Raw genomic sequence first — 13,314 nt, forward strand, 5'->3', positions numbered from 1 at the left:
TAGATCTCTGCAGTTCATCCAGAGTGATCATGGGCCTCTTGGCTGCATCTCTGATCAGTCTTCTCCTTGTATGAGTTGAAAGTTTAGAGGGACGGCCAGGTCTTCGTAGATTTGCAGTGGTCTGATCCTCCTTCCATTTAAATATTATCGCTTGCACAGTGCTCCTTGGGATGTTTAAAGCTTGGAAAATTTTTTTGTATCCAAATCCGGCTTTAAACTTCTCCACAACAGTATCTCAGACCTGGCTGGTGTGTTCCTTGTTCTTCATGATGCTCTCTGCGCTTTAAACTGGCCTCTGAGACTATCAGAGTGCAGGTGCATTTATACGGAGACTTGATTACACACAGGTGGATTCTATTTATCATCATTAGTCATTTAGGTCAACATTGGATCATTCAGAGATCCTCACTGAACTTCTGGAGAGAGTTTGCTGCACAGAAAGTAAAGGGGCTGAATAATTTTGCACGCCCAATTTTTCAGTTTTTTTATTTAACAAAGTTTGAAATATCCAAAAAAAATTCGTTCCACTTCATGATTGTGTCCAACTTGTTGTTGTTTCTTCACAAAAAATTAGTTATATATTTTTATGTTTGAAGCCTGAAATGTGGCAAAAGGTCACAAAGTTCAAGGGGGCCGAATACTTTCGCAAAGCACTGTGTGTATATGTGTGTGTATATGTATATATGTATATATGTATATGTATATGTATATATATATATATATATATATATATTACCAAAAGTATTTGAACATGTGCCTTTACACGCACATGAACTTTAATGGCATCCTATTCTTAGTCCTTAGGGTTCAATATTGAGTTGGCCCACTCTTTGCAGCTATAACAGCTTCAACTCTTCTGGGAAGGCTGTCTACAAGGTTTAGGAGTGTCTATGGGATTGTTTGACCATTCTTCCAGAAGCACGTTTGTGAGGTCAGGCACTAATGTTGAAGAGAAGGCCTGGCTTGCAGTCTGCGCTATAATTCGTCCCAAAGGTTGAGGTCAGGACTCTGTGCAGGCCAGTCAAGTTCCTCCACCCCAAACTTGCTCACCCATGTCTTTATGGACTTTGCTTTGTGCACTGGTGCATAGTCATGTTGGAGCAGGAAGGGCCAACCACAAACTGTTCCCATAAAGTTGGGAACATGAAACTGTCCAAAATGTCTTGGTATGCTGACGCCTTAAGAGTTCACTTCACTGAAACTTAGGGGCCAAGCCCAACCCCTGAAAAACACCCCCACACCATAATCCCCCCCCTCCACCAAATGATTTGGACCAGTGCACAAAGAAATTTCCATAAAGACATGGAGGAGTGCGTTTTGAGGTGGAGGAACTTGACTGGCCTGCACAGAGTCCTGACCTCAACCTTTGGGACGAATTATAGCGCAGACTGCAAGCCAGGCCTTCTCTTCAACATTAGTGCCTGACCTCACAAACGTGCTTCTGGAAGAATGGTCAAACAATCCAATAGACACATTCCTAAACCTTGTGGACAGCCTTCCTGTTATAGCTGCAAAGAGTAGGCCAACTCAGTATTGAACCCTACGGACTAACACTGGGATGCCATTAAAGTTCATGTAGGTGTAAAGGCAGGCGTCCCAATACTTTTGGAAACCGAAAGTGTTCGCTATGTCTACCAGCCTATGGAAAAACTATACATGGTTCTAATTACTACAAAAAACAGCAACATCCTTGAGGACCTTGAAACGCTCAGACTTTTCTCTAGAGTGGTAAGTGGTATCTTAACACAGAACTTGAGGCCAACCTAAAATATTGCTTCCTCAACCAGTGTGTGTGTGCGCGTGCGTGTGCGCGTGTGTGCGCGTGTGTGCGCGTGTGTGCGTGTGTGTGCGCGTGTGTGCGTGTGTGTGTGTGTGTGTGTGTGTGTATATATATATATATATATATATATATATATATATATATATATATATATATATATATATATATATATTATAATTTTCTCTTACGTCCTCCGACAGTCACCTCCCAATCTCCCAATCACACAGTCTTCCACAGGAGTTTCTAGGCATAAGACTTGTAAAAGAACAATAAATCTACATAGTCACACCTATGGGGGCTGTACTACCAGTCCAATTCCCCCCTGCAATAGCCATCCCAATTCAGTTTGTCTTCTGCCTAGCTTCAGGAGTGGATAGCCTTCCCTGTGCTGAGGCTACAGTCTCAGCCTTTTCTCTTTTTTTCTTTTATGTTTATTTTCAAAAGATGTCATATTTTTTCTTTACATTGCTAGCTGTTTATTTTATCAGCACTAGTTAGTGGATCTTCGGATGAAGACGGCGTCTGCGGAGCCGGGAATCGGACTGACCGTCCTGGTTCTCCAGGACAGAGGGTCCGATGGAATCCCAGCCCGCCATCGAGCGTTTTGCAGGCTATGTGTTCGCCCTGGCCTCATAAACGACCCATCCCTGTCCGTCAGGGATGCAGCCAGGTGAGGTGGCTATCTCACTGGACACTGCATAGGTTCGTCCGTGCACTACTAGTGTCCTGCGTTTTGGCTGGCGGCACTCCCCTGCCATCTGAGGGTGGGCGGTTTCCTGCTATATGTGAGGCACCCCACGCCATCGGGTACAGGTAGCAGTGGTACGCTGGTTCTGTGGTTAGCGTTCTCGCCTTCCACTAGGGGAGCCTCAGGTTCGATTCCTGGCTACTGCACACCATTGCGGAGGATCATTACCAGTTTGTGGCGTTACCTTTCGGTCTTTTTTCGGCTCCAAGGGTCTTTACCAAAGTGTTGGCGCCTGTTGTGGGCACAAGGCATTGCGGTCTTGGGATATCTGGACGATCTCCTGTTAAGATCGAGTGCCAGTCAGAGCCTGCTGCACGATCTGTCCACTACGGTCCAGACGCTTCAGGAGTTCGGTTGGCCGATCAATGTTCAGAAGTCGACCTTGTCGCCTTCGGTTCGTCTCCAGTATCTGGGGATGGTTCTGGACTCTGCTCAAGCAAAGGTGTTCTTGCCGGAGGACAAGCTCCGGACCCTACAGAACAAGGTCAGGTCCCTCAGTGACGACTCCTCGTCACTCCGGACCTGTATGCGGTCCCTGGGGTTGATGGTGTCGGCCTTCGAGGCGATACCATTTGCACAGTTTCACACACGATCTCTTCAAGCGGAGATCCTCGCCAGGTGGGACAGACTACCTCAGTCCTTGGACCTGAGGGTGTCTCTTGAGTCACCAGACCAGAATGGATCTATTGTGGTGGCTTCAGTCCCCGGCTGTGTCGGACGGGAAGTCCTTCCGGCCAATTCTGTGGACAGTGATCACCACGGATGCCAGCCTGTCGGGCTGGAGTGGCGTTCTGGGCAACCTCTCTGCCCAGGGCACTTGGTCGGTGGAGGAATCCTCCCTTCCGATCAACATTTTGGAATTTAGAGCGATCAGGCTGTGCCTGCTCTATTGGTCGGATCGTCTTCAGGGCCGTCCTGTAAGGGTGCAGACGGACAATGCCACTGGGGTGGCTTACATCAACCACCAAGGGGGCATCAGGAGTGCCCGGGCGGCCCAGGAGGTGACCGGTATTCTGTCTTGGGCCGAGACTCATGTCCCGGCGATATCGGCAGTTCACATTCCGGGTGTGGAGAATTGGCAGGCCGACTATCTGAGCCGCCAGACCCTGGACCAGGGGGAATGGTCCCTACACCCCGAGGTGTTTCAAATGCTGTGTGCGAAGTGGGGATCCCCGGATGTGGATTTGTTCGTGTCTCGGCTGAACCACAAGGTGGAAAGGTTCGTGGCAAGAACACGCGATCCTCTGGCAGACGCCTCGGATGCGCTGGTGGTGCCTTGGCATCAGTATTACCTGATATATGCCTTTCCTCCGATCCAGTTGTTGTCCAGGTTCCTTCACAGGTTGGCCTCGGAACAATCGCTGGTGATTCTGGTAGCGCCGGACTGGCCTCGCCGGTCCTGGTACACGAACATCGTTTACCTGGCCGTAGAGCCTCCGTGGCGGCTGCCAATGCGAGAAGATCTACTGTCTCAGGGACCGATCTTCCATCCTGCTTTACAGTCACTGGCTTTAAGGGCCTGGCTGTTGAGAGCCAGGTCCTGAGAGACAGGGGTCTCTCCTCAGAGGTCATTCCTACCTTGATCAAGGCTAGAAAAGCCTTTTCTGGTAAGATTTATTACCGTACATGGAAAGCTTTATTTTGCCTGGTGTGAGTCCAGAGGTTTCTCTCCTCGTTCCTACTCGGTGTCAAGGGTGTTGGCTTTCCTCCAGACTGGTGTGGCTCAGCGCCTTGCGTTGGTCACGATTAAAGGCCAGGTATCTGCCCTGGCTGTTCTTTTCCAGCACCCTGTGGCGTCTCATTCCTTAATTCGCATCTTTATTCAAGGTGTGCGTCACTTGGCCCCTCCTAGAAGGGAGCCCTTGCTTCCATGGGACTTGAACTTGGTTCTGTCTGTGTTGCAACGTGCCCCCTTTGAAAACCTCAGGGAACTTTCGTTGCCCATGCGATCTAAGAAGGTTGCATTTCTGGTGGCGATCACTTCTGCTCGCAGGGTGTCAGAGTTGGCGGCGTTGTCTTGCCGCTCTTCTTACATGGTGGTTCATAGGGATAAGGTGGTCTTGCGACCTAATCCATCCTTTTTTGCCAAAGGTGGTTTCGGAATTCCATCTGAATGAGGACATTGTGTTGCCTTCGCTTTGTGCGAATCCCAAGCATCCAAAGGAGGTTGCCTTACATGCCTTGGATGTTGTACGGGCGATCAGGGTTTACCTGTCGTCGACTGAATCCTTTCGGAAATCGGATTCTCTATTTGTCCTTCCTGAGGGACCTCAGAAGGGTATGGCTGCGTCTGCAGCAACCATTGCCAAATGGATCAGACAGACCATTGTACAGGCCTATTTGTTGCGGGAACGGGTTCCTCCCTTCCCTGTCAAGGCGCACTCTACCAGGTCGATGAGTACGTCCTGGGCCTATTGGCATCAGGCCTCGGTGGCCCAGGTGTTTGCAAGGCTACGACTTGGTCGTTGGTGCACACTTACTCAAAATTCTACAAAATTGATGTTCTGACATCAGCTGATGCATCCTTTGGCCGCAAAGTTCTCTGTGCGGCTGTTCCATAGGAAACCCTGTTTTTTTGTACGGGTTCTGAGCTGTTGGGGTTCTTTTCCCCTTGGTTATTTGTTTTCCTGGGTTGTTGCTCATGTTGAGCCTCTTGTACATGTAAGGTTCCTTTCTCTGATGTGGGTACTACGTTGCTTTTCTGGCAGTTGCGTTGCCCACCCCTCATGTCTACACTGCTTTGGGACATCCCCATAAGTGAAGACTGTGTGATTGGGCGGCGACTGTCGGAGGACGTAAGAGAAAACTGAATTTTTGTAAAATTCCTTTCTCTGAGTCCTCCGACAGTAGCCACCCCCGCCCCTCTTTTTGGGGTCTTTTTGTACACTTTTACTGCTTGCGACCAAACTGAATTGGGATGGCTATTGCAGGGGGGTATTGGACTGGTAGGACAGCCCCCATGGGTGTGACTATGTAGATTTTATTGTTCTTTTACAAGTCTTATGCCTAGAAACTCCTGTGGAGATGAAGTCAATACCCCATAAGTAAATGAAGACTGTGTGAATGGGCGGGGACTGTCGGAGGACTCGGAGAAAGGAATTTTACGGTAACATTTTACAAAAATTGTTTTTTTTTTTTTTTAAATGTGTGTATAACAGAGTGAATAGCGATATCCATTCTCTGTTATGAATGGGGCCCTTGGTTACATACCGCGACCTGCCTTTTACAACCTATTCAATAAATACAGGCTGTGGCATGGACTCCCGAAGCCAGCAGAACACTAAGCACCTTTGTGAAACACACAACTGTGCTCTTTAAATTTTCTTTTTTTTTTTATTTTAACCATGTCTACACCATATTGCTGCAGAAAGCCCTACTGCTTGTTTTTTAATGGACCTCTGGGGGTTTAAAGAAATGGAATTGTCTGTTGTTGCTCTTTTATGGTTTTAGTATAGAAGATACAACATGGTACAGAATGATCAACGATTCTATACGAGCACAACAGATCCAGGGTTGTCTTGCTCACATGCACCACTCCTCTCCTACAGATCCAGTCCCACACCTCGAGTTTCCTTGTTTTTATGTCGGAGGGAGCCAGCTGCCTCTTCCTGGTTCGTGCAGGTGGCCCCCAAATGACGTGGCACCAAGTTTTGTACATGCTCAGGCAGAGATCTGGTGCTGTGTCTGTTTACATGTTTTACTGTGAAGGATAGTAATGCGTCCTGAGATACTGATGTCACATATCTTAGGAAACATGGCTATCCCATGTTCATAGAATATGTAAACAAACACTAAAACTGGAGAGTGCAAAATCTGGTGTAGCTTTGCATAGAAACAAATCCGTTTCCAGTTTTTTTGTCAAAATGTAATTGAACAAGCTCAAGTTAGAAGCTAATTGGCTACCATGCACACCTGCACCAGTTTTAGTAAATCTCCTCCGTAGTGTCCTATCTGAAGACATGCTTAAAATCTGGCACAACCTCTGTTTGCATGAATGGAAAGTAATGCCTCGGGGGATATACATTTCTTATCTAGAAGTCAACAGAAGGAGGGTGGGAGCCTAGGCAAAAATTATGTTTCACTTGCCTAGGGGAGAATCTGGTTTGATTTTTTAGGGCAAAATTAAACAAGACTGCGATTTGGTCACTCTTTAGCTTTCATTTTCTTTTCCCAGTTTTTGTGAAATGGACTCCTAAACAGTGAGGTACAGTTTGAACTTTATGGATACATTGCCTTCAATAGTCAGTTTACTTTTCACTGTGGAGCTTTATTTAGTATTTCACAACAGCTGCAGCTTTCCACTCTGCCTGTTGTGCTCATATGACAGCAGTCCTAATCATCTGTTTTTTTTTTTTTTTTTCCTTGGGTGTAAGTGCCTATGCACAAATAGGGTACAAGATCAATGAGGAATATTAATAGCACCATTTGATTATTCTGTAGTCTTTTATAGCAGTCCTGAATAGGCATTGTCAAATTGTGTTTGATACTTTAGGCCCCCTCTCAAATATGCTGAGTAATGTTTGTAACACATTGTAACCCTTAACAGATTCCGGAATACTGTCGAGCCTTGGAAGAAACTGAAATCTCTGATCACTGTTTTGATCTAATATTTGCATTTGATGAAATTGTGGCTTTGGGATATAGAGAAAATGTGAACTTGGCCCAAATCCGAACATTCACTGAGATGGACTCTCATGAAGAGAAAGTGTTCAGAGCTGTCAGAGAGGTGAGATTCTGTTTGCTGATGTAAGTGGCTGTAGGTTTGTAAGCTTTGTGGTAAAAGTGTAGGATTGGTATTTTATTTCTTTTTTTCTTTTAGATATATTATTTCAGTACCACCTTTTACTTTATTTTGTTCTTGCTTTAAGCAGAACTTCACTCAGAGTGAAGTACTTCTGGTTCTTAAGCCTGTAACTGAGGTACAGTTTTTTTTTTTTTTTTGATGATGTTATTGGCCCCACCCCTTTCCTCCCACAACCTCCTGGGACACCTCGGATGTCCCAGAAGGCTGTAGAACCGTTCAAAAGGTGGTGAACTCTTGCACACTGGGGACCCAGGTTGGGTACCTCAGGAAGCCAAAGATGGCAGTGCTGGGGACCTGCAGTGGAGAGAAAGGTCCCATCATAAAGCTAACAACCCAAAAACCTCCTTTAGTCTTTGTAAGCTGCTACTTTTTTTTTTAATGAAATTCGTCTGACCCTCAGCTCCCTTTGTCCATCTAAACAAAGTCCCTGTATTCTGTGAAAAGATAAAAAGACATTTGTAAATGGGCAAGTGGAGAGAAAGGTAGTGAGTGAGCAACCCAATATTAAAGTAGAACTTTGGGTAAAACTTTTTATTTTTTTAGATAGAGTAAGAGAGGTTTATAACCCGTCAGATGTTTTTTTTCGCCATCTGTGTCACATTGCGGAGAATACCCTTCACTTCCTGTCCCATAGCCAAACAGGAAGTGAGAGGAAATCCCTAAAAATTAAGGGAGTTCTTTGGGGACCCCCAGGTCAGCAGAACTAGTGTCCCCCAGATTTCCCCTCTACTACTTTCCCCGGGACAACCAAAAATTTGGGATTTTCTTTTAATTTTTACTTTCAATGATAATGGTAAACAGGGCAAACAGAGATGGTGAATTTCTTTTAAATGGCGCACAAGCCTGACCAGTGTTCTTAACCCCCTCTCCGCTCTATCCAAAACTAAAAAAAAAAAAAAAAAAAAAAAAAGTTTTGCCTTTAGTTATGCTTTAGATTCAGCACTGATGAATTGATGACACGTCAGGATTGATAAATTAATAGTTTACATAATGCAGCACCATCTACACATGGGACACCCATCATTAGAGGCCATTTAATTCTACATAGCAAATGTCACCTTGGCATCATGTCACACACTGCATATGGATTTCACATGATAAGAAAGGTCGAGTTCACCTTTTTAAAGTTTCCGTTTAAACACCTTCCACGTAAGTCACATCAATACTGATCTTCACTGTGCAGCACTTTTTGCCAGACCCCCCCCCAACTCCAGATCTACACTTGCCTTAAAGTGGTTGTAATGGTAAGAGAATACATGTCAAAGAATAGTCTTAAGGGTTAAGACTATCTACAACGCTTGCTAAAACATATAGTGCTTGTGCAATAAATTGGTAAAAATACCTACAAATCATACATGACACAGCTAGATAAATTGATAAATAATTATCCCAACAAGAAAATTTCATAAAAAGTGCATCAACTGGTGGATATTCCGATATGTACCAAAAAATCCTGTATATAATAATAATGGTGCAAATAAATCAATTAAATATTCCAAGTTATAAGTGTAAGTGGTGCAGATTTTCCGTAAATAATATTAAATCAAATCAATAAAGTGCAATTAATAGTCCATAATGAGTAAAATTATAAGTGACTGTAGTAGCAAAATCCAAATAGTTTCCTTGTGCAAAATAAGTCTTCCAGTCTTTAATCAAAGTGCAGGTGCTCAGTGTTTAAAACTTTATCCGATGCTGCTTTGTGACTATAGCTGGCAAAGGTTCCTTTTTTCCACAGTGAATATTATAAGGATGGTTGACTTACCAGATGTAATGGGTCTTATGTACCTTACAGCACTAAGACCAATCACGCTTGTAGGCCCACAAGGCTAAGGTAGGTTCCCTTGTGCCGCTCCTGTAATGGGGTAGTAGTGGATTCCTCCTCATCTTTTCCTCACATCCAGTATGGGGCCAGCCAACATCCCCCTAGTACACCGCACCATTTCCTAGTCCTAGCACACCTGGTGTAAAGACTGGAAGACTTATTTTGCACAAGGAAACTATTTGGACTTTCTCTACTACAGTCACCTATAATTTTATTCATTATGGACTATTAATTGCACTTTGATTTGAGTTAATATTAATTACGGAAATCTGCACCACTTATAACTTGGAATATTTAATTGATTATTTACACCATTATTCTATATAACTTTTTTGGTACATATCGGAATATCCACCAGTTGATGCACTTTTTATGAAATTTTCTTGTTGGGATAATTATTTATCTAGCTATGTCATGTATGATTTGTTTGCATAATAATTTATCAGCATAGGTATTTTTACCAATTTATTGCACAAGCACTACATGTTTTAGCAAGTGCTGTAGATAGTCCTTTTTCTAAAAAAAAAAAAAAATAAATAATTTTTTTTTTCAAAAACAATTTATAGAGAAAAAGTAAAGAGCATTACAGGAAGTGAACGCCTTACAAAAACAATACACTCGGAAACAGCATATTCCAATATAAAAGAAGCAGTACAGAGCAATATATATCAGCCTATAAACAACATAAGTGGAGAGAACCTCCTTAACGGGTATAGACCACATGGGGTCCACAGGAACAGAGGGCAGCATAGTAATCAACTTAGTAAACAAAAACCCCTCAAGCCTCCCAGGTGAGGCAGAGTATATTCAGGGACACGGGTAGGACGTGTACAGGCACAACTGGTAAGGCCACAGGGATCAAGTGTCCCATGGGGCAGGGACCAGGCACAACGTCCTCCCCCACCACGTGGTCCGGAAACCAGGACCGTGAGGGGGAGGGAAAGATCTAGAAGGCCTAGCGTGAGTGGGCGTTCGGGGAAGGCGTGGGGGGTGCTCGCTACTTGGCATGGCCAACCAGCGCAGAGCACATGGGCCAGAACAGGGAGGGCAAAGCATGATAGGGACTGGAGAGAGAGGGGGGGGGGGGGGGAGAGGAAGAGGAACGAAAAGGGAAAAAAAAAAACACGCACACCAGACGAATACATACCACTACACCGGGGTGGGGTGAGCACAGACAACTGTAGATAGTCTTAACCCTTAAGGCTATTTTTTGACATACTACCACATTTTCTTTAGCTGCTGCCTATTGTTTATTATATATATTTTACTCATACCATTAGGCACGGGGGATACACCACTAGGTGTTATCCTTTCTCCAAAAGAGAATATATAACTAACTTATGCATTCTTTGCGTTAAGGTAAAAAAACCTTTCAAAAGGTGCTGCTCCCCCAGCCCTATCTTAAACACTTACGTGAGCCCGATCTTGATCCAGCGCTGTGGCCCTCTGCAGCAGCTCTTCCAGGATGCTCGATAGCAGTGGAAGCCAAGCCACACCACACTTTGTCTAAGGACACACACAGCATGGCTCAGATTTACGAGTGCCCCCGTAGCAAGCAGCTAAGATCGCCTGGCTATGGGCCACTCTGTGCAAAACCATTGCACAGAGCAGGTAAGTATACCATGTTTGTTATTTGAAAAAGGGAAAAAAAAGTCTTTACAATCACTTTAATTTCAGAGCTGCGGCTTGCCATAGTGTTGACTTCTGTGGCAAAATCCTTCTTACCTCTGGAGTACACCTGCACATAAGATCCAGATTGACTTCCAAGGGGCCACCGGCAAGAAGATTGTGACTGCAGGGGTCAACATTGTGGCAGGATGTCGCTCTGAAATTAAGGTAAGTATGCATCTGGAGTTTGGTAAGCTAAGCAAGCTACTTTAACTCAAGGGGGTAGGCAGAAAGGATAGTTTATGTAAAGTCCACTTATTCTTTAAAGACTTGACTACATTTTAACCTCTTGGCGACTGCCAGCAGTACATATACTGTGGCAAGTCGGCTCTGTCCCGCGAAAAAACGTAACTGTATGCCGTTTTGCGGGACCGCTAGTGGGGGCACGCGCTGATTGGCTACAGTGGGAGCCAAGGAGCCAATCAGCGGGTCCAGCGATAGCCGCCGGGCACCCGCGATCCCTCCACGTGGAGACAGAATGGAGGACCGCTGTCCTGTCAGGAACTAACACAGGGATCCTGTGTTCCTCCTATTTAGGAACAGAGGTCTCTATGTTCATTCAGCAAGCCCATCCCTCACACAGTTAGAAAGCACCCCCTAAGGACACATTTAACCCCTTGATTGCCCCTGGTGTTAACCCCTTCCCTGCCAGTTTCAGTACAGTGCATTTTTTTTAGCACTGATTACTGTAGTGATGTCACTGGTCTCCCCCCCCCAAAGTGTCAAAAATGTCAGGTGTCCGATCTGTCCGAAGCAATGTCGCAGTCCCGCTAAATGCTGATCGCTACCATTACTAGTAAAAAAATAAAAAGGACAAGTCTTTCCCCTAGTTTGTAGACGCGATAACTTTTGCGCAAACCAATCAATATACACTTATTGGGGTTTTTTTTTTACCAAAAATATGTAGCAGAATACATAGTGACCTAAAATGAGGAGAAAATTTGTTTTTTTTTTTTGTTTTTTTTTTTTTTTTATTGGGAATGTTTTATAGCAGAAAGTAAAAAAATATATATTTTCTTTTTTTCAGAATTGTCGCTTTTTTGTGTTTTTTATAGCACAAAAAATAAAAAACACAGAGGATCAAATACCACCAAAAGAAAGCTCTATTTGTGGGGGGGAAAAAAAGACCTCAATTTTATTTGGGTACTGCATCGCACGACCGTGCAATTGTAAAAGTAACGCAGTGCTGTATCGCAAAAAATGGCCTGGTCAAGAAGTAGTTAAAGACATGGGGGCACTGACAAATTTGCTTGTAGGGAGGAATAACCAGTTTACTAAAAAGACATAATGGACATCACACTTCAGCACCAGAAATGCAGGAAGGGAAGATTTAAATAAAATCTGCCAAATAGTCATCAGAATAAAATGATATGCTCTCCTCCAGTTACCCTACTTTGAAACCTTGTATATTAATACAGATTATCTAGTGAAGTGGTTCAGTGGCAACCAAAAAAAAAAAAAAGCTGGGTTATACTTACTGATAACTCCTTTTCTAATAGTCTTCCAGGACAGCCCATGAGACGTTAGGCTCCTCCCCCAGGGACAGGAAACACATTCCAAAATTAAAATAAAAGGCGGTCCCTTAGTCCTCACCTTCAGTATTTCATGAGAACCACAGGACACCCTGTAAAACATATACATAGATATATAGACACATATCATACATTATACATAATACCAGATAGTTCGGGTGGGAATCCGGCTGTCCTGGAAGACTATTAGAAAAGGAGTTATCAGTAAGTATAACCCAGCTTTTCTCAAAGTCGTCTTCCAGGACAGCCCATGAGACGATGAGCAAGCACTTACCAGTCTAGGGAGGGACAACTGCCTGGAGCACCTTTCGACCAAACGCCTGTTCCTGAGAAGAGAGGAGGTCCAGGCGATAATGTCTAACAAAGGTCGAAAAGTTAGACCAGGTAGCTGCCTTACAGATTTGGTCTGGTGAGGCACCGGCCCTTTCAGCCCAAGACGTGGACAATGCTCTAGTAGAGTGTGCAGTAATGAAAGGTGGAGCCACCTTTTTCACTATATAGGCTTCTGTGATAGCCTGTTTGATCCATCTAGCTAAGGTTGCCTTAGAAGCTTTTTCCCCTTTATGGGAGCCGGAAAATTGTAAAAACAAAGTATCAGTCTTCCTGAAGGTTTTAGTCACCTCCAGGTATCTCAAGAGGGATCTTCTGACATCCAAACAGCTAAATTCTTTCTCTTTATTGTTGTTTGGGAAATTGCAAAAGGAAGGAAGGACTATGTCCTGAGTCCTATGAAAAGAAGAGACCCTTTTTGGCAAAAATCCTGGATCTGTTTTTAGCACAATCCTGTCATCAAAAATCATAAGAAAAGGTTCTCTGATTGAGAGAGCCTGTAATTCGCTAACTCTTCTAGCTGAAGTTATAGCTACTAAAAATAAGGTTTTTAGGGTGAGCATTTTTACTGATAGGTCTACCAAGGGTTCAAACGGACTGGTAACCAAGGCCTGGAGTACCAGGGATAGA

At 44.2% G+C, this 13,314-nt stretch overlaps 1 protein-coding gene across 2 annotated transcripts in view; it reads left to right on the forward strand.

Annotated features, from left to right (window-relative positions):
* Positions 1-13,314, forward strand: part of ARCN1 (archain 1) — a 74,983-nt gene that overhangs the window by 26,758 nt on the left and 34,911 nt on the right. Inside the window, exons 1-2 of one of the 2 annotated variants that reach the window (XM_082273470.1) lie at positions 1,608-1,728; positions 7,075-7,254. In XM_082273470.1, the coding sequence (XP_082129596.1) occupies positions 1,642-1,728; positions 7,075-7,254 (267 nt within the window). In that variant the 5' untranslated portion in view covers positions 1,608-1,641. Of the gene's footprint in view, positions 1-1,607; positions 1,729-7,074; positions 7,255-13,314 lie in introns of those variants that run through there. The other variant, XM_082273471.1, reaches the window with a different exon arrangement.

Source organism: Pelophylax lessonae (assembly GCF_965119305.1).
Source record: "Pelophylax lessonae genome assembly, chromosome: 12".
Classification (NCBI taxonomy): domain Eukaryota; kingdom Metazoa; phylum Chordata; class Amphibia; order Anura; family Ranidae; genus Pelophylax; species Pelophylax lessonae.